We start from the raw sequence: 26,730 nt of genomic DNA on the forward strand, positions 1-26,730 counted from the left end.
TTCATAAATTTGAATTTCATGTGATTGAGGATTGAAAATTAGATTAATTCCGATTGAGAAATGTATGATTTTTTAGCCGTAAGCTAACTATGCTTTCCTCAGTCCTGTTTCTGTGTTTTGGCGCGATGCGCTGTTACATGTTTCATTTTCCTTGAATGGTACGGATGTACACCAATTGTTTACGTAAGACAGAAACACAATAGGTCCAAACCCTTACAGATTTATAAAAACTTAATATTTTAGGACGTAGATAAACAAACCAGCGGTATAGTTTATTGTGTAAAGGGACCTGTTGTTTACCGACTACTGTCAGCCTACAGGCGTATAACGCTGGGGAGCGTAGCCATCGCTCTCACTCTGAGCGTGAACGTGGAGAGTGCTGTTACTCCGAGATAGAGGATTATAACTATGTGATTTCTCCGGATATATCGGCCGTGTTAGGATTTAATTCATCTCAAACAAGGTAAAAGACATTTACAGATTTAAATACGTATTTTTAAAAATTTAAATGAGATGTTTAAAATTTATTTCATTTGGAAATCCCGTTAAGCATCATATAGTAGTGTACATGTTGGTTCCTTAGATAAACATTGATGATTTGCCATGTCTGTTCAAAAACATGTGTGTTCTGGGTACATGTACATAATATACCGTGTGGACTAGGGGCGTGTACATAATATAAAGTGTGTGTACTGGGTACGTGTACACAATATATAGTGTGTACTGGGTACGTGTACACAATATATAGTGTGTGTACTGGGTATGTGTACACAATATATAGTGTGTGTACTGGGTACGTGTACACAATATATAGTGTATGTACTGGGGACGTGTACATAATATAAAGTGTATTGGGCACGTGTACATAATATAAAGTGTGTGTACTGGGTACGTGTACACAATATATAGTGTGTGTACTGGGTATGTGTACACAATATATAGTGTGTGTACTGGGTACGTGTACACAATATATAGTGTGTGTACTGGGTACGTGTACACAATATATAGTGTGTGTACTGGGTACGTGTACACAATATATAGTGTGTACTGGGTACGTGTACACAATATATAGTGTGTGTACTGGGTATGTGTACACAATATATAGTGTGTGTACTGGGTACGTGTACACAATATATAGTGTATGTACTGGGGACGTGTACATAATATAAAGTGTATTGGGCACGTGTACATAATATAAAGTGTGTGTACTGGGTACGTGTACACAATATATAGTGTGTGTACTGGGTATGTGTACACAATATATAGTGTGTGTACTGGGTACGTGTACACAATATATAGTGTGTGTACTGGGGACGTGTACATAATATAAAGTGTGTGTACTGGGGACGTGTACATAATATAAAGTGTGTGTACTGGGGACGTGTACATAATATAAAGTGTATTGGGCACGTGAACACACTATACAGTGTACTGGGTACGTGTATACATTATATAGTACACTGGGTACGTGAACACACTATACAGTGTACCGGGGACGTGTACACACTACAGTGTACTGGGTACGTGTACACACTACAGTGTACTGGGTACGTGTACACATTATAAAGTGCACTGGGTACGTGACACTATACAGTGTACCGGGGACGTGTACACACTACAGTGTACTGGGTACGTGTACACACTATACAGTACACTGGGTACGTGTACACACTATACAGTGTACTGAGTACGTGTACACATTATATAGTATACTGGGCACGTGTACACAATATACAGTGTACTGGGAACGTGTACACATTATACAGTGTACTGGGCACGTGTACACACTATATTATGTACTGGGTACGTGTACACTATACAGTGTACTGGGTACGTGTACACACTATATAATGAACTGGGTACGTGTACACACTATACAGTGTACTGGGTACGTGTACACACTATACAGTGTACTGGGCACGTGAACACACTATAATGTACCGGTGTACGTGTACACACTACAGTGTACTGGGTACGTGTACACACTATATTGTACTGGGTACGTGTACACAATATACAGTGTACTGGGCACGTATACACACTACAGTGTACTGGGTACGTGTACACACTATATTGTACTGGGTACGTGTACACATTATACAGTGTACTGGGCACGTGTACACACTGTATAGTGTACTGGGCACGTGTACACACTACAGTGTACCAAGCACGTGTATACACTGTATAGTGTACTGGGCACGTGTACACTATACAGTGTACTGGGCACGTGTACACACTATACAGTGTACTGAACACGTGTACACATTATATACTACACTGGGCACGTGTACAGTGTACTGGGTACGTGTACACACTATACAGTGTAGTGGGGACGTGTACACAATATAGAGTGTACTGGGAACGTGTACACTATATAGTACACTGGGCACGTGTACACACTATATATTGTACAGGGGTCGTGTACACAATATACAGTGTACTGGGCACGTGTACACACTATACAGTGTACTGGGCAGGTGTACACATTATATACTACACTGTGCACGTGTACAGTGTACTGGGTACGTGTAGACACTATACAGTGTATTGGGCACGTGTACACAATATACAGTGTACTGGGCACGTGTACACACTATACAGTGTACTGGGCACGTGTACACACTATACAATGTACTGGGCACGTGAACACACTATAATGTACTGGGGACGTGTACACACTATACAGTGCACTGGGCACGTGTACACAATACATAATATACTGGGCACGTGTACACAATATGCAGTGTACTGGGCACGTGTACACACTATATAGTGTACCGGTGTACGTGTACACACTATACAGTGTACTGGGCACGTGTACACACGATACAGTGTACTGGGCACATGTACACACTATATAATGTACTGGGTACGTGTACACTATACAGTGTACTGGGTACGTGTACACACTATATAATGTACTGGATACTTGTACACAATAAACAGTGAACTGGGCACGTGTACACACTGTATAGTGTACTAGGTACGTGTACACACTGTATAGTGTACTGGGCACGTGTACACAATACAGTGTACTGGACATGTGTAAACACTATACAGTGTACTGGGCACGTGTACACAATATATAATGTACTGGGGACGTGTACACAATATACAGTGTACTGGGTACGTGTACACACTATACAGTGTACTGGGCACGTGTACACAATATATAATGTACTGGGGACGTGTACACAATATACAGTGTACTGGGTACGTGTACACACTCTACAGTGTACTGGGGGCGTGTACACACAGTGTACTGGGGACGTGTACACCCTAAACAGTGTACTGGGTACGTGTACATACTATACAGTGTACTGGGCACGTGTACACAATATATAATGTACTGGGCACGTGTACACAATATACAGTGTACTGGGCACGTGTACACACTATACAGTGTACTGGGTACGTGTACACACTATACAGTGTACTGGGGCCTGTACACACAGTGTACTGGGGACGTGTACACACTAAACAGTGGACTGGGGTTGTGTACACACTAAACAAGTGTACTGGTTACGTGTACACTACAGTGTACTTATGTTCTTGATACGTGTACACACTATACAGTATACTTGGAACATGTACTCTATAGAATGTACTAGTGTCCTGGGGACGTGTAATAGATGGTTTTTACTAATTCTGAAAAGATATGATTGTGCCCTTGCTGACCTCTCTGTGGACAGACTGACCTCACCCAGGTACAACCATCGCCAGTCTGTCTGATACGTAACATAAACAACATCAGAACAACCCTCTATAATTGACATTTCTATTTTCGTTACAAACCAATAGTGCAGAAAATCTTCGGTTATTAGTGTAATATGTTATATGTTTTCAATCGTGCACGCTCACAGGGGCAGGTCGTGCTGTTTGGTACGATAGTTTAATATATAACTTGTTGTTTCTGCGATTAGTTTCGTCCCAGATATGACTTTGACAGGATGTTAATTACGCGTGAAATAGTCCACCAATAAAAACCACTAACAAGAAATACTGACACACCGAAATGTCGACATGGGTTCTTTTTCATATGGGTAATTATCAGACTGTGGCAAACCGCATTCACAAAGAGAATAATTAGCGAGTACATTGTGCTTAATTATATAGGAGCGAAACAAGTCAAAGTGATACATGTGTTTATATTTCACAGTTTCGTTACTTACAATGCTATCAATGACCGAGTGTTACTGTGAAGTCACGAGGAATAAGTCTTACACAATCACCTCGGTAATACTGTTAAAAATATACAACCACAAAAAGTCATTAAATTTATCCGGGGAAGAAATTACGGATTTGTCACGATGTAGTGTAGGCGACATTCTCGATGTGACGAGGTGCCTTTAACGGTTTATCACTCAAAAAGTTTGAATCATATCTCTAGACTTGGAAAGACCGCAGTGAGTTGGTGAATCACATCCGGATTTAACAAAAACAAACTTTTTACTTTTGATTGATTCAGGTGAAGGCCGTATTATGGAGGTAAGGTGTATACGGCAGGTGCGATATATTATTTGCCCCATTAACAGGTAAAATGAGTTAATGAAATGTATCTTGATCCCTAAAAAAATATCATTCACCTGAAACAGGTAGCGAAGGCCCGCCAGGAAATGCCTTGTTAGGTTAGGAAACATTGTGTTTAGAATTCGTGATTTAAACATATATTGTAAGAGAGCAGCAGTTTGTTTAAAAAGAATTAAAAAATTATTTGTTATGATGAAAAAAAACCGTACAAACAAATATGTAAATTACCATATCTACAGTTTGGTTCTACCTTTTATTTCCGTGAAATGTATTAACTTTTATTTATTCTAAATGTTTAAAAAAAAGAAAAACATTTCCTGGTTACTGGAAATCTGAAACATCCCCCTTATATCTTGGTTGACTGTCTCCAATAACATGGTCGTTAGTGTGGTTTTTGGTCGGGTAAGTGTAAACTGGCGATTTATATTTATTTTATTGCAGGTAACATTACCACGCTATCCGTTTATTGGTCGTAAACGTTTAATTATCCATGTCTATAAATATTGTACAGGGTGTATAGACACAATCCGTCTGTCCGGCCACATTACATATACATGGACCGTGGATGGGGAATACCCGCCGTGTCCCTGGGGTCCGGGCCTTTAACGACTTGCAATGATTTTCTGCCTGCTTGCTTCTGATTTGTTGATACATTTTTCATATTCCATTTTTTTCCTTCCTGGTCGCGTGGATTGCTGTTGTCACATTCTAATGACTATTCCGGTTAGACTGATGAGTCTTGATAAATATTCATTTCGAGATCAGATAAGATTTAGAGCTGAAACACAAGTCGCTAGTACATAATACGGATTCGGTGTTAGATACATTGCATGCCATATATGATTAATCAAAACCGCACCACACAGGTTTTTTCCCCGTCTAGGACTCGTCAGTGATCAAGGGGCTAAATATCAGGGGAGGTGAATGCTTTATTACATTGACTGGTGCAACTAAAGTGGTCTTAGCCAGGGGAGGTAACTTAAACATAATGCAACTGACGTGTTTTCCGTCAAGGGTGATAACTGTTATACATGTTTAGCATGTAACTGAAGTTGTCTTCATCTGGGGCGATAACTTTTAAGTGGGCTGTGCGATGTAACTGACTTGGTCTCCCGTCAGGGGCGATAACTATTATACATGCTGTGTGATATAACTGACTTGGTCTCCGTCAGGGGCGATAACTGTTATACATGTTGTGTGATGTAACTGACGTGTCCTCCGTCAGGGGAGATAACTATGATACATGTTTAGCATGTAACTGAAGTTGTCTTCATCTGGGGCGATAACTTTTAAGTGGGCTGTGTGATATAACTGACTTGGTCTCCGTCAGGGGCGATAACTATTATACATGCTGTGTGTTGTAACTGACTTGGTCTCCGTCAGGGGCGATAACTTTTATACATGTTGTGTGATGTAACTGACGTGGTCTCCGTCAGGGGCGATAACTATGTTACATGCTGTGTGATGTAACTGACTTGGTCTCCGTCAGGGGCGATAACTATTATACATGCTCTGTGATGTAACTGACGTGGTCTCCGACAGGGGCGATAACCAATTTACAAGTTGACGATGTAACTGAAGAGGTCTCCGTCAGGGGAGATAAGTTATTATCATCCAGTCAAGGGAGATGACTGCTCAACATGTTGACGTACATGTGTTTATCAGGATGTGTAATTACCATGATATTGTTTAAGTTACATCAAATACTAATATAGATTAACGAATACGACTTTTTTCATCCGAACCAATACGTACAAATATATTGATATAAAATAGAAATTATTACAAATTTATAATCCCGACCTTGACCGATTCGTGTAAACTGTCCTATTGTGTTCCTTTCTAATAATGAAACTATAAAGAAATGGGGAAGTAAGGAAGTATACACTTCGTGACTTCCCGTATCGAACGTGATTTCTGACGAGAACATGAAATCTCGGATTATTTTGTCCACTATGGGATGTTATTTGCTGTAAACAGCTTGTTTACCACAGTCTACTTCGTCAAAGATGAATAACTACCGAGGCGTGCCGAGAGTGTTTGTTCGTTAATGTTGTGTAATATATCAAAACCGTGTATTGCTAAAGTCGTATACACGACAAAAATGTAAAAAATGATATCTGTTTTTATGATGTCAGCTTGTAGTCATTTCATAAATGACACAACATCTGTCAAAATATGATGAGTATGTAGCCAGTGAGATTCTCAGTCCGTAACATAGAAAAGGTATCCCAGTTGATGTTTGAAGCATAAAAATACTTGCAAGTATTCAATGAAAAACAAGCAATTAGGGAAAGTGAAATTATCTTAACTGACGCGTACGTGCCTGTGTCGCTGCCTTTAATTTACAATTCACAGACGTCAATTTAAAATGTTAATGTACTTTCAGGTGTGCATGATTTGTATATATCAGATACATGTATTCAACTGATAATAAGGTGTATATTATGCTATCTAATTCAGACTTTGTTGAAAATTATATTAACACTTTCACGTAATTTTTAATTAACGAACAATTGTGTTTAATCGTCGGGATAGAACGGCGGAGGTATAGCATGAGTGAGTCAGCATGTTTATCTTAATGTTCCTGTGCAAATAAAAATGTAAACAAGTAAGATATGTCTTTGTATCGCAACTGTGGGTTAAAAACCGAAAGCTTCAACATTCCTCTGAAACACCTGCGTTGCTACGTGTATCCTGTCCTCATCTCTGGATTTTATCCCAGATTTGTAGACCCCTTTTGGGGTCATGGCCTAAAGTTGGATAGGGTCAAGTCCTATGTACAAAAGAAAAACATGGCAGCACGTTTCATTATAAAGATAACTGCTGACGGACCGCCTTCAAACCGCCCGATACTATAGAACTTTTCTGATAAACAAATGCTTCCTATATCAGTCCAGCCGTAAGTTCTTACACAGAAGCTTGTTTAGGACTTGAAAGTTTATCAAATCTCCAGTTTTGATGGTCTGCTTGCTTATGAGAATAGCGATACGAAAGAAACGGCACACATAGAAAAGATTCCCCTTATCATCAATTTATTCAAAATTCAGGAAGAAAATGCTGAAAATGAATTTATCCATTACTAATTAACAATATCTTTATTGTAGAGAAAAGTTTAATTTTCTTTTAAGCTGATCAATCATTTTAGAGCAACGGTGGAAATCTTCGTGTAATCTGATACACAATAAAATGTAATTCTTATTCCATTAAAGGATTTGAGTTGTGATCTGAAAGCAAATGCATTATCCTGTATATAATCGCTAAACACCTGCTGGTCATGGACAGGTAAGTCTGATACCTGTATATTGTATAGGGACATTATCGCACCTGCTGATTGATAGAAATACATGCCTTTCTCCCGATCGTAATGAATGGAATGCAGACATTCAGTCTTTTGTAATGGGATCCTGAGATTTTTCGTGAAACGCTTACACACACTACATGTTCAAAATACAGTATTTCATAAGTATAGAATGAAATGGCTTTGAATGACAGGTATATTGTACATATCGATAATAGTGAAAACTGAGGTTTCCAAAAATAAGTGTTTCTTTTTTGTTTTGTTTTTTATATATTACTGAAACGAAATGCTCACGGTATTTTTGTTCTTTCTTTCTTTTGATTTTTTTTTTCTAAATCGAATATATTCACTTGGCCTCGTTTTAAAATTGATTAAACCAATCGAACTCTCAAATGTTAAGAGCATTGCATTTTAATGTCTTGAGGGATTATGCTGCTCTAAATATCACATAACTACGACTGACGCAGTTATTATATAATAGGTGCATATACGGTATGTTTCAATGATTAATTGACCTGTTCTCGGAAATAAATGTAATAATGATCGATTAAAATCAAGAGTAGGCTATTGTACATGTTTATACAATACAAAAGTTATATAATCAACGCTATTATCAGCCACCGAAGTTTGAGAGTGCTTTTTATTAATCTTTTAGATTTAAAGTAAGATAATAATTAATTACATCTAGAGGAAATGATCTCCGTTTCCGCCTCTGAATTAGTAATTTAGCGATCTTTATCAGGATGCTGTTATTACGACATTTTAGTTATTGGTGTTAATTAGATAGATTTCTATACCGTGAGCGTCATTTTATGCATTAACGCCGTCGCCGATTCAGCGTCTTAGATTCTACGTAATAGAGATACACAATAGGACAAAAGACAAGCTGATCTGCTAAGTAACCACAGGGATCTGTGATGTGGTTATCGTCGACATTTACGCCAATCCCTGTGTTTATACTAGAGCATTTAAAACATTTTAATGTGCTAGATTAGATGATGTAAAAAAAAATGACACTCCTTTCCATTGACAACAGAACAAATAGGGGTGTCATTCTCTGCATAAAATTGATATTTGTCGTTTAGAAGGCTGGGTTTATAAGAACAATTTATTATGAAAGAAATTTCGAACGAGGAAAAACAGAAATTATGTGAAAATATATAAACGTAATTTATTTGTTAACTTTCATACATTGTCTATCTGAATGTAAAGCAGACAAAAAACAGGAAATTGATAAAAAAATGAGATATGGCCTGTGAATCGAGTTTGATAACGATAACAATCAAATGTTAAATGGAATAGAATATAAAATGGAAAACAGGGTTATTGTAGAGCGCAAATGTATGTTGCGTAATGGGAAGTTATATCAAATAGCGTCTACTTTTCTCATTAAAACATCATATCAATATAACACAAAGGACTGACTGTAGCTACCGTGAAATTGTACCAGTTAGCCTCCATGACCAAACTTTTAACACTTAATAAAACCATCAAGGTGTTCGACTCTGCTTCACCGCGCGGTACATGGTACATGTATAAGGAGCCTGGTGTTTTCTAAGCTTGACGTGCAGATCTTCAAAATTTTATTCCTTACGAATCTTGCAGGTCTTCCGAAAAACATTCTACATGTGGTTAATATAACCGTTTGCTCGATTCTTAAGTTCCAAACTTGATAGACAACGGATTGTCAATTAGTTACATGTTATAAGCTGTCATCTATGTATATGGGTAAATATATCTTTTATATACAGCTTAAAATGCTATGGACTTATAAACTTAATATGTATACTTTAGATACTTTACATCTTTGGCATCTCTCTATAGATTGTCTTTCCTGGGAAGAAAGGACGAAAATCATAAATGCTATATGTTGTTTTTCTTATCCTCTTTTTGGTTCCAAATAACGAAAGGCTCAAAACCAACCCCTGGAGTTTCCCGTCTAAACATTAGAAAAGACTGCGAAGAGTATTTGGCGAATATGGTTTGTTAGTGAAACTCTGGTCCTCGGCCAAAAAGTTGATCGGCCGTAGTTGAGATTGAAGCGAGTTGTTGTTGTTTTGGTACCAGTAGTGTTTGTAAAAGAATAAGATTTTTACTGTTTTCATGTTAAGCTAACCATGCATTGTTGACTGGCTATTTTTGCATTGCGTGACAACTTATATCGATATTACTTACAAAAGGTGTTGTAGCTTAACACATTGGTAATCGGGCTTGGCAGGCAAACGTTTTAGCACCATATTGAATAACACAGGTGTGAAACGAATTGAAAAAATATCTATTATGACGGGATTTTTCCGTGTAAAGCGATAAATGAAATAAAAGTAGCTCATTTATACTTTGACACCTGAACTATACTGGTAAGCGAATGACCTGTGTAGGGCTGATGTGACATTCTGCCCAGGGACTTACAACGCATGGCCCATACATTTATTAACACAGGCTAACCTGCCTAAACGCCACCTCTATATTTCAAAAACTTGTCCATAGAGGTCACCGGTTTCGGTTTCTAATGTACATGGTATCTCAATATACTGAATTTAAACAATTCATTGTATAATGAACTATATAATTATCAATGACCCTGTCTATAACGGTCACGTTTCACCATTGATTGACCTTTATAGACAGGGTTGATTGTATGTGGACTAAGGGTAGGGGATTTGTGCCAGTTCCCTGTACAGTGTACGGTATACTTGTTACTTGTCGCGTGCTAGACGTGTTGATTTCGACATTACACTTGACGTATACATTTTGTGCATTGTTCACATATATCATATACGCATATTTTGTCGACAAATTTCCCACAGAATTTTGTACACTATCCATCAGGCATATTTAGGTTAGCAAACGTGCATACTTGACAAGGTTCAACACGCTAACACAATCATGTTACAACCTTACATACAGGTTAAATATTTCACTGTAATATCAAACGTCTTTACAATAAGCATTAACAAATAGAACACTTTGGACATCTCACAGATGGTTGTTGTTTTTTACCCATATCAACTGCTTTTTAAAAGTACACGAAGTCATTGAAGATACTTTTATCTACAAAATTCTCATAACATTTCAAAGTTTGGACGTAAATGAAAACAGTGTTACCGTAAATTCGGATTTCTGATAATAATGATGTACAGTCTAATGTAAAAACAGTAAAATATAATGATTTTCACATTTGTATAGTTATGTAAAATATTTATTGTCTATCCTCCGAAAGAGGTCGCAGTACACGTTTTACTAATTAACGCCACCTGGTGGTGGGGTGCTGATGTACACAGATGTGTTAGACAATCAGGCACGTGCTCTAGCAGCCATCCGCCATTATGGGAGACAGGGATGTATATTGGGCACAGATGGCCAACATCTGATAAAAAGATGGTTTAGATAAAAAGAACATATCAATTTAGCATTTTGAAAGGTTTTTTTCTTAAGTTGGCTAGATCTTGGTATTCTCTGTCTATAAAAGGGGGATTGTGACATGTTGAATGTATCTTTTATAATTAGTCATCACGGATGTAAGAAATTGTTACATACATTGCTACCACTTGACTATGTTTGACTGGATATACTGGATTTAATTAACAACGGAATAAATATATATTGTTTTGGTTGAGTAATACTCATGGGGTAACGCAAAGAACAAGATCGTTGGATACCCACTGTTGATTAAACTGCACTTATCCGTGAAAGGACAACAAATTCAAATTGATTTTATTTCTCTTTTCAAAAGATAATAAGGGAAACATGTTTACAATATAATATATACAATTATTGACAGACATAGCGCTTTTGGAGCGTTAACGTGCACCGTAGGTTGTGCTCCTTTCCAATTGCGTACGATTCAAAGTTGAATGGCGTAGACTGCTAAGCATCATGTTGACAAATATAGAAATGGCGTCGTTACCATATAACATTTTTGTACAAAAGTTATTTTCTTATATAAACGGTAATACGCGTGTAATTAATGATGACATGTTCACGGTCGGCGTCGAAGTTAACTGTCAATGACATTTACGTGCATGTGCACGTTCATTGGTGCTACAGGCGTGTCATAAACATTTGTTGTTGATGTCGTAATCTGTGGATACGGTCAGTTAAGGTCAAAGGTCAGCCAATTGCACTTCAAAGTGAAAGTAAACACACCAAAACATGTTAGCATAATATGGTCCTTTCATCGGTAAGACAAAAAAGATTTATTCACGGGATAACAGTGTTAGAGGTTTAAGTGAAAATGTTGCCTCTAAGTTTGGTTAGTTTTGTTTTCATTGATTTTCAACATGACGTATAACCTGTTATATTTCACCAAACTTCCGGTATCATGTTTTAAAGTTCTGGACAAGCTTTATTTGATTTCTAAGAGGTTTTTAATTGGCTGTACATATTTTCTCTGGTACACGAAAAAATCAACTTTATTTTGAGATCTATTTGATGGTATGACGTTAGAGGAACATTTCCTGAGTAATAAACGGGGCTGCTTTCTATAGTAAACTGACATATCTCAAGTAGACCGGGGTTTTGGCTCTCGTGTCTACGTCGATATAACTAAAGGCCTTGATCAATAACAGGGGGTGGGCTGGGGGATTCTCGGCCTTCTTTGGTAAAGCGGTATATATTAACTTGAAAGGCCCGACCGTATTTGTAATGAAATATACCGAGTTTAGATGGGCCATGATGTAGATGGAACGAACGAGCATGGACGAAGGCGAATCACACCAGTCAATCTCCGTGGCAAATCAAAGATAAAAGAGCGTACACTCGTCTAGAAGGATATAAATTTAATATGGTTATGCAAGCGTTTAAACGAAAATGATTGTTTCATGTCACATGACGTGACGCGTAGGCTTTACAGAGAGATAAGAGACTTTCTCTGATATACAGCACCGTGTATTGATATAAACAGGCCCCAAGCCCTCAGCAGAGCTGGTTTTGACATCCAGGAGTTTCTACCACAAGGGGATAAGTAGGCGGGCTGTATCAGAATGGTTTGAGACGAGTCTTTTAACCGGAACTATCACTTCTTAAATGACATGCGCATTGTTACGCTTGTCATGGCGGCTAAACGAAACTCGTGTAAATGGTAGCAATAGATTACAATAGACAAACATATTATCTGTTCGGCGTCACGAGCCATACCGGTTATTGCTGTTTTTTAATTGTTTGAGCTCTGCGAATAAGACTCGCACATCCCAACACACCCGAGGAGTCCGAATTGGCTGTTGCGATCACCTTTATCCCCGTAAATGTTAATGGAACAAACAAACACAGAATGGTCATATCAGAGTTCTGGAGAGATTTGTAAGATGATCATTGAGAAATTCATGATCAATCACATCTGAACCGTGTTCACGAATCGTAATTCTATTGAGAATCGTAAGGTAAACATGGAACTTAAAACATTTTCTTTCGTAACAATCGTACTAGTGTGCTCAACATGAGATACCATTATGTAGCTAAATATAGAGAGGAAACAAGTGCATTATGGGAAATAATCATCGACTGCCGTGTACCGAGACACCTAATGTGTACGTAAGAGATGCCTTAGAAGACTTGCCTATCCATTTTTCTGTTTGCTGTGTTTCGTGACTGATCCGACAGTTGATATCCTTTTCCCGCCTTGGGAGACACCTCTGTCCGGCCTCAGCTAGCTGCTTGATAGACAGGTCTGATACATCTTGGATGCCATGCGACGCCATTATGCCAAAACTCGTTAAACGTAAAAAGAGTCTCGAACACTGTCGTTCTAAATTACTCCTGTGATTTGATGCTACTGTGTCAATCCTTCATGAAAGACGATGTATAATGTGTCTGGGGTTCGATCCATCCCGTGTCTGTAGGCCACAAGCTTTCCCTGTCTATATTTCTCCTAATGCAAACTTCACGAAGGGTGGTAATTATGTATCTCAGCCACTGAAGCCCCGGCGGTCTCACGTGACCTTTTACAAACTTCTAAATCTACTTCCTGTTATGGCAAGATACGTTATCGTTGATAGATATGTGACGTCACAGATTGAGTTTTATAGAGTTAGGGATCGGAGGGAAAAGGGATGAAAGAGTTATACCATTCAAACCGAAAAAAGGCTATTGCAGCCATGTGGAATTAAAATTAGAAAAAAAAACTGTATTATTTCCGACGAAAGTTAGGCTATTTTTAAGGTCATTAGTCCACCGGAAGTAGATATGTTTGCTTCATCTTCTGGTTTTTGTTTTAGTTGTTGCCAGTCAGTACCGGTTTTGTATAAATACTTAAAGTTAGGCACGTAGACATTTTGTAGATAACCTACATGATTCATTAAGACTTTCTCCCTCGTTATGTGGGTTTTTTAACCACTATTCTTCACAGCAGTATAACTACTTCTATATATCTGTAAGAAGGCGCAGTCTGCCTTCAAGTGGTGCTTCAATCAAATGCAGTGAGTGCTTGTCTTAGTAATGGACTTGAAAATCAGTTCCTTTGTATCGATTGAATATGCACGTGCGTACGCGACTTATGCACTTCTGCTTTACCAGTCCAGATATGTCGGTTTTATGTTCATTTCATTTAGTCACATCCCTATACTTGCATTTTGAATCAGTCACTCCAATTTATACAGTATAACGCTAAAGCTAGTTGATTGATTTGAATGGTTATATTTACAATATTTTGATTGCAGGGCTACAGGTATAGTGTATAGCGTTGAGAATGACACATTGACATTTTATTTGTCCAAGTGTCGCGTTCTTGAGACATTTTAACTCTGGAACATGTAATATATACATGTATGTACTTTTATGGAATGTAACAATGCGTATTTGTAATATTTTATTTGTAACAGACATGAATGTCTTTGTGCTCTGCACTTAACTCTCGCGTGACAACGAGACAAATGCATCAAATGTCCTTTTTTATCAAATAGTTACAACATTTACACGAAACAACAACAAATGTCAGTAAACATATATTCTCACATGGCTTCAATAGCTCTTACCGTAAATATATCAATAAATTAGCCGTTCGGAACATAACATTCCTCACTGATCAGGCGTTATCTCAGAGAGGTCCGGAAATTGAACCGGAAGTTAATTTTGCTTGAGGAAATTCAATAGTTAAGCTGATTTTCCAATGATGACCAATCAGATTATTTAAACACCGTTTTGAGTGAACGTTCATTGTAGTTGTGATATTCCATAATTTCAATACCCCACGTAACCCTTTATCCCCAAGAAATTGTTTTTAAGGACCTGTTTTGGAACAAAAATGAATTTCCATGGCAACTGTACAGCACCTGAGCGCGATGTGCTCTCCAGTTGCGTGTCCAAGCCTTCATTGGGAAGTTTGTACAAAGCTATATGTACAACAAGATTGATATTACGACACGCTATTAGTGTCACAGTGATGTGTTCTCGTGGAATCTCCTCCTATAGACACCCCGTGCATGTCATGCATATTTAATGGCGGCCTGTTGGGATGACATCTTGTCAATGACAGGGCTCCACGATTCTGGACAATACCGTCTCGACATTGTTATGAAGGTGTCTGACTGCTTCTGAAGTCTGTATAGTCAATGTCTTCATTCGAGCATAAATTAAGACGTTAAGCACCCGAGGGAAAAAATGAAAAAAAAAATAAGATGGAGGGGGAGGAGGTACTTCAAAATGTTACGTAAATTTAATCGTGATTAAACTGTATATCGGGTTGTGTTCGAGTGTATTAAGTTCTTAGGGAGGACACACTGTCTGCCTCAGAGGGTCCAACTCTTAAGTGTGCCCTACATAGAGAACAGGGTCCACATGGGAAAGCACAAAAGGGAGGGCGATAAAGGGCTGTTTCTCCATACTTCTGAAATTCCGGGTCATCTTAGGCTACTGGTGTGTACTCCGACACAAAGTCACGTGATGGCGGTACGTTAATTTGACTAATTAACAGACGCTAATTAAGAACGTAATAGCTCTTAAGAGGTTTGTTCCTCATTCGTAATGTTCCAAATCTTAGTTCAGATGTTTTTTTCTAGTTTTTTTTTTCAGTGGTTATCAAATTAAAACATCGAGTTTGTAGTTATTCTCATCTGGTTGTAGATAACTACCTTCCCGAGCCGCTGATCTGTAGAGAACGACACACAATCGTACTAATAGCATGTATCACACGTGTGTCTTAAACCTCACGCTCGTCTTGGCTAATCCAGTTAGATTGTAAATTAACGAAAATGCAATAGCGCATGTATATAAAGTCATTGCGGTGCCCAAATGATGACGCATTTAACATTATGACGTACTGTAACAATAATTCTGAATCAGGTATAGGTGGCTATAATCTTATTAAAGACTTAAATACAATCGAACGCAACATTTGTTTTTATTTTTACTGCCACAATTGTTCAAAACTATTTTTGAGAAGACTGAGGATTCATAAAATGTGTTTTTGCCTTAGAAACATTATTTTTGGTTTAAAACTATTTTTGAGAAGACTGAGGATTCATAAAATGTGTTTTACCTCAGAAACAATATTTTTTGTTTAAAACTGTTTTTGAGAAGACTGGGGATTCATAAAATGTATTTTACCTTAGAAACAATATTTTTTGTTGAAAACTATTTTTGAGAAGACTGAGGATTCATAAAATGTGTTTTTACCTTAGAAACAATATTTTTTTCTTGTGGTGCATTTTTACCGTCAATTAGCACGTGTCCTTGTCTTCTTTGGTGAAAAGATACTTGTGTGTATATGCATGTATTAAATGGCCGAGTCTGTAGTCATCTAAGCTAAGTTCGGTTTTAACAGTGCCACACTTCTAAATTCTTTGATTTTCACGATTGTAAACCCAAATATACAGCAACCGATTCACTATGCAATTTGTGCTCAAGTGACTTTTGATATCTAAACTTTAATCTTTTTATTTGGTAATCTGAGCAAATATTGCCCAGAGTCGAACCGCCCAAATGGCAACCTGTGAAACTCCTACACATAGTCAGCTGTGGTTGAGCTTCCACTGTGGTCTAAAATGGCTCTTTACTAAAAACCGTGTTTGCTTTGTAGGCAATTTACACCAATGTAACAGATATCGTTAACGACGAAATATGATATATTAAAAAGGGAAAAACGCCGGTTGAAAGAAAGATTAATTGTTAAACCCTTACAAATGAAATTTAATTTCCTGTTTTTGCCGTGTATGTCGAACGTGGGAAATTGTGAATCAGCCACCACATCTATGAATGGAATTTATCCAAGTAATGATAACAAAATGTACACTTTCACATAGCTACACTAGCAACAGCGTAATCTAGGAATACATCTCGTGGTGAAATATACTGTAAATTTCCTATTGTGGCGCACAGAATTTTTTGCGGTAATCAACAGATTATCAGTGTCCAATGAACTAGCTCCTTTAAGCACACCGTATGAATGAACCCGCGAAAATATGATTTTCGCTAAAATATCCACGTTTACAGTATATGAGGTAGGGATAGTCTATGGTTAAACTAATCTTGAGAAAGAAAGTCGGCGCTACATAATGGTAAAATTATTTCGTCGTGACTGAAAGCACATATATCACAATTATATGACATAATTTTCGTTTTACTGTTTGATTACTACCGCTGTAAGAAATCAATCGCGTGATTAGTATATGTAAATGACTTCATGAATATGTATTACTGCCAACCATATTGGTCCAAACCAATCCATATTCTAGAGGTATCTTTATAACCAACTTCCCTCTCAGAATCGGAATTGCTTGTCACATTTATGTATGTGTTTGTACACTTGCAGTAGGCGTGAATTACTCGCTATTATGAGTGATAGGTGGTTTTTATAAGATGGTAGATTGATTTAGAAATATTGTATACCTGATGTGTAAGTGACATTTTAATTAACCCCCTGACACTAATCCTTGTCAGTCAGTCCCTGTTTACTTCCCTCATTCCCCCTCTGTATTACTGGCCGCCATGTATAAACCCATTTGTCTGGTCAGACCTTTTCCCCATTTTCTCCCCTGTACCTCTCCACTTTACCCTTTTTGTCTCTTTGTCCCCCAATTTATCTGTGTTGTTCCCTTTTCTTGTCCACAATTTTTCTTTTAACTCCCCCCCCCCCCTCCATTTTGTCTCCCTTGCCCCCTCCTCTTATCCTCGATCTTGTCTCTCCTGTCCCTCGCCCTGTCCTCTTCTTTCTCTCCTTTTGTCTTTTTTCCCTCCGTCTATTTGATCCATAATATCCTGTTTCCCGGGGATTACGTCACGCCAGTAGAAACCATACCGAAGATGTTAATACTGTTTTATATACAAAAAACGTCCATGTATGTACACGTACCTTCTGTAGAATCTCAAATAAGAGATTATATGGATTTGATAACATTTCCATGCGGTTGGAACTTGCACATGCGCAGTTATACTCGACAGACCTAAGGTGAACTCGCTATTTTGTCGAAGAAAATTCGTTTTCGACGTTGCAGTATAACGCTGCAATAAACTTCTCTAAAGACAAAACCACAGTTCCCCAGATGTGACAGAATTTATGATGAACTCAGTTTAAACATAGTTTGCTCATGCTACTGAACTGGTTAAAGAGTCTCTGTCAATTATATCTGATATTTATGGATGGTCGCCTTTTTGAATATGCATGTCTCCATTTCTATATCTGATCGGTAAATTGTCTAGGTCGCGTTCTTACACACCGACTTAATGCTCAGCCTATCCTCATTTCAGATGTCATCTGTCACGTGCCGCGCGCAGTGTGTCATAAACTTCAATAATGTCGCCAATTATACGATCATCATTTAGCTTTATGACGGAGTCTTTTGCTAAACGAGACATGATAATGATTTGCTAATAATAGAAGTCACTTTAATGATGGTCCTTTGATCATTCACCTTTAAAAATCCTAATTTAATTTTATATTTTGCAATATACATGTATATTTGTATAAATGCAAACGTTACGCTGATATGCACTAAATGCATCACTGCCGGAAGTGACGAATAAATATGTAAGAAGGTATTTCCTGTTTACACAGGAATACTATAAAAAGATAAAACATTTTTCAGGAAATAATAAATCTTGCATGGTAATCATTTCATTAAGTGGATATACACACAACAAAATCACCATTTGTGTATAAAACGCCTTTGATTATCGAAATTGCAGACGGATCTATTTGCCCCGACTTTGGTTTCATGTCCTGTTATTTATACAGCCTAGACTATATATACAACGCATGCGTATTGATCAACATGTTCACACCCGATGACTCGGCGATAACAATTTAATCAACACTATACAGATAGTAGTGTTTTTTTTATGAAAGTGATTTTTTCTTTGATCATTATACGTCAAACTTGACTGTTTTTCAGAATATCATTTCTGTATTGTGAACTGATTTGATAGGCACCAGCTTAGTTCCTATTTTGAGAATATGGCTTTCCCGGATTTGACCTAGATTTACATACATGACGGGCGTCGTCGTGACCTAGATTTACATACACGACGGGCGTCGTCGTGACCTAGATTTATATACATGACGGGCGTCGTCGTGACCTAGATTTACATACATGACGCGTCGTCGTGACCTAGATTTACATACATGACGGGCGTCGTCGTGACCTAGATTTACATACATGACGCGTCGTCGTCGTGACCTAGATTTACATACATGACGGGCGTCGTCGTGACCTAGATTAACATACATGACGGGCGTCGTCGTGACCGAGATTTACCTACATGACAGGCGTCGTCGTGACCTAGATTTACATACATGACGGGCGTAGTCGTCACCGAGATTTACATACATGACGGGCGTCGTCGACGAAGTAGAAGACGATTACTCTTCCTTAAGACATGGTCATGTCCTTGTACTTTTTGTTTGTTCATATTTTGCTCTCGTTTTGTCGATTCTGAGTTAGATCCTACTACGGTTTCGTTTTAAATTCGATATTCTGTGTTGTTTTAATACTGGACAGTTTTTATTTGACAGTTTTCCTTAAATCTAGTCTAAAAAAGGACGTGATGTCTCAGACGTATGTCCCCTAGACATGAAACCTAGCGTGTCTAGAGATAATGGGTCCCGATACCTGCAAACACAATTGACATCTTACGTCTTTCTTCCTCATGCTATGGTCTATACAGCTTGTCTGTCTCCCGATTTCCTGCTAATTGTTAATATCATGGACAGATAGAAACTTCACTTGATGAATATTTAAAAATACTCAATGAAATTATCTACCGGTACATTTTGCACAACACAAATGGGTTTTGTATGTCTGAGTTAATGAGTATGTATCAAGTATCACTTCATATATATAGTTTTTGGAGGACATTTACAGCGACAAGTCTAAGGTCACGTTAATATCCAAATGATGACATTTCATGGATCGTAGATGCCCATATATAGTAGTCTGGGGCGCCGACACTTACACGGCTGATGCGAACACGCACTTGACCTCAGAGTCTTAATAACTGCTTTTACGAAGAGAGTTTCGTCTCTAACGGAAGGTGTTTGTTAACACTACTCTCTATAATATCGATAATTGCTCACTTGTTACTGGCATCATATCAAAATTTCATATGTAACGCCAACAGAAGATGTAGCTGCTTCGGGCGACTAATGAGGGCAGGAATATCACGTCTCGGAGTGGTACTGTGGCTCCTTAGCGCCTAGTCTGTATGTAAATGTGATGTTGGGGCTGCAGAACAATTGGAATTCTGACGACGTGCTGGTTATATTCGTAATCGTGGTTAGCTCAATCAATCAGAGAAGCTCACAATTTAAGGGAATATTACACAAATTGTACAATTAATGAATGTTCAGTACCCTTTAACAACTCTTGTTAATGACTTTTTTTCAAACTATTGTATTGTCAGCATCAAAATATCTTGATCAGTCTGGCTAAGCGAGACGTAGAATGTCTCCGACTAGCATAAAATTTGACCCTCTGAATATAGCGCATTCGGCATTCAAAAATCGAAGGGTCATATATTTCATCCGAATCATTGGGAGAATTCAGAAATGTGTATGCTGTTCTCTTATAATTTCTGCTGTGGAAAATGTAAACAAATATTTTAAATATATAATATATATTTTTTTTTATTTATATATGCTCTACTAATAAAACGCAAACCAGTTGTAACGCAGTCACGAACCGCGCGAACGTTTGTAGATATATCTAGATATACAGATATGTATACAGGATTTCTACACATTAAAAAGTTTATGTTTGTTTATATGGTAAAACGAGGCATACAATTGTTTTTGTTTGTGCGGAATCGCCCATGATAAAAGTAATTGTATTATATATGTCAATGTCAATGCGGTTGTTTTTCTGCTTGTACATTGTTTGGTAAATTCAGATATGTAAAACACAAACCATTACGTTACAATCAGTAACGTGACATTTTCGTAACTCTTCAATTATCAAAAAGGATAAAATAAGCATACTGCATTAGTATGATTGTATATTGTGTGACACCAGCCACGCCCTATACCGTGATCCTGTGTGGTATACGTTTAGTGTGGGTCGGTGAGGATGGACGATTTGCCGGGGAGGGAGCTCAGGGGTTAGAGACGGACACACATCCGTAAAGCTTTATCAGACAATTGAGTCTGAGCTCCGACAGATAACACTTCAGTACAGAGAAATATATCACTCTCGTCTGCTGAGGTAATGACTGTATCATGTGACAGTCATGGCTGATCTGTCTCTACTAAAATGAAAACAATGGTCCCTCAGTGGTATTGTTTACAAGCACCGTGGCCGCTGCAATATAACGTGAATGCAGTGCTTCATAAGCATATTCTACAGAAGCTTAAAAATCTTTTTATTAATTATTCGTGCGTAATTGGAGTCGTTTAAGGTCTTAAATTTATGTTTAATTGTGATGAATTAGTTGACAGGATGTATTAACATTGTTTAACACTTACCCCTTACGTTGACATATCAACAGAACTTGTTCATCAGAAATACGCGACAGAAAATTCAAAATATTTTTTTTTGTTATGATGGATTATTATCGGTGTAATTTTGTTTTTGTGAAAATGAATGAACATCGGTCATTAGACATTGAGTCCCCCCTCCTGTTAATTATCTTAAGAATCTCATTTGTTGAGTTAATTGCTTCCAACCCCCTTTTGGTCATGTATATTTATGGAGAGTCTTATAAATCATTGGTAATTTCAACAAAATGTACTTTTTTTTTATCGTCAGTCCTTTTCAATGTCTACCTGACTGTGTGTATTGTATACAGCTATATGTATATTTTCATCTGTATCATACGGGGATATTTACAAGGAAGTTACACTTAAAAGTCACCAAACTCCGATTTCCTTCTTCCTTGAAACAACGTTGGTATGTGACGTATCTCCGGATAAAGAAACGAGCTTATTTGACAGTTTTATCGTTTTCGTGTAAATTATAACAAGTTTGGAGTAAGAAAGTCTCTTTTATAAACAGGACGTGAATGATAAGGCTGGGATCTAATAATCATCCTCCATGTCAGAAGAGTTCCACGAAGGGGGATGATTACGTAAGGAATATTAATCAGTAGGTGGCTGTGATTATCGGGGTAATGTGCCAAGTTAAGACTGATTACTGTTCTAGAAGCAATTATAATATATGCATATTTACCGCCGGGATATCTTATGTTTTCGATATAAATGTACGAGACATGTTTCGATGAAGATTGATTATTTCCACAGGAATGATTATTCCGTTGGTAAATTTTTCATTTTATCAAATCATTCTTATTTGTCCATTTCAGGTCTTTCTATTTGGCAGCCTGATCAACAAGTGCCAGATTGATTTTCACGTTTTGTTCTCATCTTAAGTCACGTGATCTGGAATCCTACCAAGATGTGAAGTAATAAGCGGGAAACCATTCCTGTTGCTCGGATAGCCAGCGCCCCGCGCCAGACTCGTTTGTAAAGCTGGGAGTTTATTTTCGTAATTTGTTTAACCTACATTGAATAACAAATGTGTGTTTATTGTGTCTGGGCTCAGAATCGAAAGTACAAGGAATCTGAATAAATCCTATATTCAGTCATTTTTGAACCAGGAAACAAGCACCTATTAGGAGTGGATATCAAGTGACGTCACACTTCCTGTGGTTTACAATTGGAAATCAGATTGGTGCATAGCTTTGTACACACATCACTAAATGTGCAGTGGATTTCTGTAAAGTGAATCTCTTGGATGGGCTAATATGTGTGTGATGGAAAAACCATCAAATTCACCGCTAAGGGAATTTGTAATTTTCAAAAGTCTAAGGAAAAAGTTGCGGTGATACCAGCTTATTCTACAGTGTGTTTTGTATATCAATGGCGCATACTGCAACGATGCCGACTAAAAATGACGTCATGGTGGACTCTTTTGAGCGGGAAAATCCGTATTGTACAACAGAGGATATAATTCGGTTACGGAAAAGTGGTCAAGTCAAGGAAGGAATTAAACACTTGAAGGAGAAATACGATTCAGTGACTAATTTTGGGCCACAGGCAACAGTGAACGGGTCCGCAATAGACGACCAGTCGGTTAAAAGGCGGGAAAATCCCTCAATAAAAGTAACAGAACCGGCCCAGTCGCCGGAGAGCTCGAGTTACAGACCGGTGAGTTTTACGGAGGGTGTCACAGAACAGGACATTCTACAAGTAGACACCTTCTTCAAAAGTCATAAAACGGACGTGGTTGTATGCAATTGTCTTGCCAATTTATATTTCGGAAAAGTCATGGGCGGAAAAGATCATTGGAAATTTACTATGACCGGAATTCCTGTTCTTGTACTTGACACTGGCGAGCACCATCGCAAGCGGAGATTACAAATCGTGTTGTCAGAAAAAGGCACAGGATTTGTTCTATGGAAAAATAAAATCGATCACTTAACGGAGTACTCCGCGCCTCATACGAACTTCCACACTCTCCACCTTACCACTGATCACACGCGATTGGCAGGTCTTAGTTTCGACGACGGAAGTGCAGCTACGGAGTTCTACAACGCCCTTCAAAAACTGACGTCCGATCCAAATGACGAACTCTTTAATATAAGCAAATCAAAGAAAAAGAAAAAGTCACAGAAAAGCAAACAAAAATTTAAAGCTCCAAAGAAAACGGAGATTTCACAGCCATGTTGTTTCGTGCACGTGACAAAACTTGAGAAACCGTTGAATGAACTTTCGCTGGTTTCCGGTCCGATGGGTTTCGAACATTCTACGAAAGCCCCCGATGATGAACGAGAGGAAACTGAAATGTCTAGTCGCGCTGGTAGCAAACTAACTTTGACAAGTGACAGTACGAGTTCCGGAATATCGGAGGACATCCGGTCTACGGACCAGTGATACGGAATGTATTTTGTTATCCAATTTTTTGATGTAGACGTCTGTTATTTTAGTTGATATAACATTGTTTATGGTGCTAATTTAGTCGCGTCACGGCGATGTTTGCCACGTACAGTCGTAACGACGAGCGTTTCAGTGATACAGACTTATGTTAATGATTGACTGTTATGAATTTTAAACATTTTCCCATACCCTATGCCAGCCCATTTCCAGCCTTGTACATGTCATACAGTGATATAATTTGTATGTCTTAACTTCATACCAAATGTAAAATACTTATATAATAACATAAACAATGCAATGTTACTGCAAATATCTTATTTTCCGCGAGCAGTTCATATTACATTTACATTGTACATTGTAATGAAATTGAAAAAAAAAAATATTGATCAAAGTTATCAAAACGATACACTGAAAGAAACATGTACATGTATGTCACATATTTTCGAAAATCATTCGAATGTGCTCAAATAATTCATCTTGTTTTGAAAATTGACATATTGTCTTGAAAATGGGTAGCTCATAGAAAATAATTCATTTGCAGCACTTAACCTGATGTAATACTGATTGATATGAATAGATATTAAGCTTGCGCATTTTAGTGTCATTTTCTGTGTGTGTGTCAGAACTGGTTTGTATAGTGACCATTGAAAACATGAAAGTCTTTCCCGGATCTAAACACACATTCTAGGCTGTCCCCTTTCCCTTACGACAACGGAAGTTCTCGGATCGCAATCAGCATTCTAGCCTTTCCCTTACGACAGCGGAAGTTCTCGGATCGCAATCAGCATTCTAGCCTTTCCCTTAACTACAAATTGCGCCCGGGCAACAGAGGACCGCGGTATCTTGTAGATGCAAGATGGTTCGATCACAGGGGCTTATTTAAATCATATGTGTATTCTGTCCCTAACAATTATAGTCGATTAACAATTCAATAATATAGACAAGTCCTTGTGTTTGGATCTATCCACAGGGACCTGACACGAAATTGCAAGCCATGATCCACGTAATTTATGTATACAGGTACATGTGTATATGGGTCGTGGGTTAAATGTAGGAATTCGAGACAAGAGATGGGTTGCGGGTTGGGAATTCGAGACAAGATATGGGCCTCGGGCTCGGAATTCGAGACAAGATATGAGTCGCGGGTTGGGAATTCGAGACAAGATATGAGTCGCGGGTTGGGAATTCGAGACAAGTCCGTGTTGTTTATCAACATTTTTATATGTTCATCAGATTTTATGTCAGTTGCAGTTTAAAAAAGCTTACGTACTTCCAAATATTTCCTTAACAAATAGATTATATATATAGAGAATGAACTATATTTTTACTGGCTACAAGGAAACATCGCTTCAGCTTGTGAAACTCTTCTGTAATAAATATTGAATATAGCAGTTGTGTCTAATTGAATCATTGCCAAAATTAAAATTTTCCTTTGAAAAAAACTGTGGGAATGCTGTGCTGGTTTGCCTTTTAATATACAAACGTCCGCCCCATCAGATTATGATAGCGAGCCATCAAAGAACAGCATACCTGCATATACCTGCACGAACTTTGCATACCTGTACCGTCATATCTGGAAGTTCACATCAAAGCATATTTAAAAGTGAAAGGTCTTAATAGAAATGTAGTCTTTTCTAAAGGCTTTAGGTGTGATCCAGTCATTTGATATACAGTACACTAGATTTAATCTAGAATGTATGCTGGCCATTTCAATCGAATGCAATATACACTGGTTCTGAAATTGTTATAACGCTTTGGTTAATACAAGGGTGTGGTTGGAATCTGCGCATTTTATATATCGATACTGCGGACCTTTAGGTTGTGAGGTTATGTAAAGTCTCTATACACATGAACCGAACGAGAATAAAGGCACGCGCTTGCATGCACGTGAACATGAAGCCTGTAGTCTAAACAAAGTTAGAGTAAGCCTTAAATAGTTCATAGAAGTCTGGGATGTTTTGATGCACGCCCCTTTCAAGCACGGAAATGAGTTCGACCTCGACTAAATAACAAAGGCGGAAACGGAAGGCATACCACGGACGCTCCAGTATTTACAGAGCTGCGAATGACATCCTCACACAATACGTACAATTGTATATCATAACATATTTACCTGTTAAACTCATCATCTTAGAGAAACAGGAAGCAAGCTAAAATTAGAGGTATATCTATAACTGGCTCACATAATGTAGGAATAGATCGACAATGTCGCAGGCGCTTGGTAGTTGATAAATAAAATCATAATAGAGATGAGTTACTTATCATACGGCTCATTTACGTACCTATTCTGTGACTATTCTAATTTCGTTTCACGTGCTTGTCACCTGTGTAAGTAACCCGATATTTTATTCCCAGAGAGGAGACATAATACATACTCACATCGACACATCCTCATATGTACATTTCATGATAGCTTTTAAACATTTAAATCTTGTTTTTATGGTCACATTTTTCACTCAGTATGACGGATGCCAATCGGAACCATTCGGGAATTTCCGACATTCACAAATTACAGCAACGTCATTTAAAGAATTGGAAAACGTTCACGTGTACTAGTTTTTGCTGTTAACGGGTATATTATAGACAATAAAATTGGACAACCATA

The 26,730-nt window shown here is 37.9% G+C and overlaps 1 protein-coding gene across 1 annotated transcript; it reads left to right on the forward strand.

The window, feature by feature from the left end:
• Positions 1-140: 140 nt before the first annotated feature.
• LOC117327173 lies at positions 141-26,730 on the forward strand. The gene is made up of 2 exons (XM_033884024.1): positions 141-463; positions 22,553-26,730. The coding sequence occupies exon 2, from the start codon at positions 23,109-23,111 to the stop codon at positions 24,120-24,122; it is 1,014 nt and encodes a 337-aa protein (XP_033739915.1). The 5' UTR covers positions 141-463; positions 22,553-23,108; the 3' UTR covers positions 24,123-26,730.

The sequence above is a fragment of the Pecten maximus genome, chromosome 5, assembly GCF_902652985.1.
Source record: "Pecten maximus chromosome 5, xPecMax1.1, whole genome shotgun sequence".
Classification (NCBI taxonomy): domain Eukaryota; kingdom Metazoa; phylum Mollusca; class Bivalvia; order Pectinida; family Pectinidae; genus Pecten; species Pecten maximus.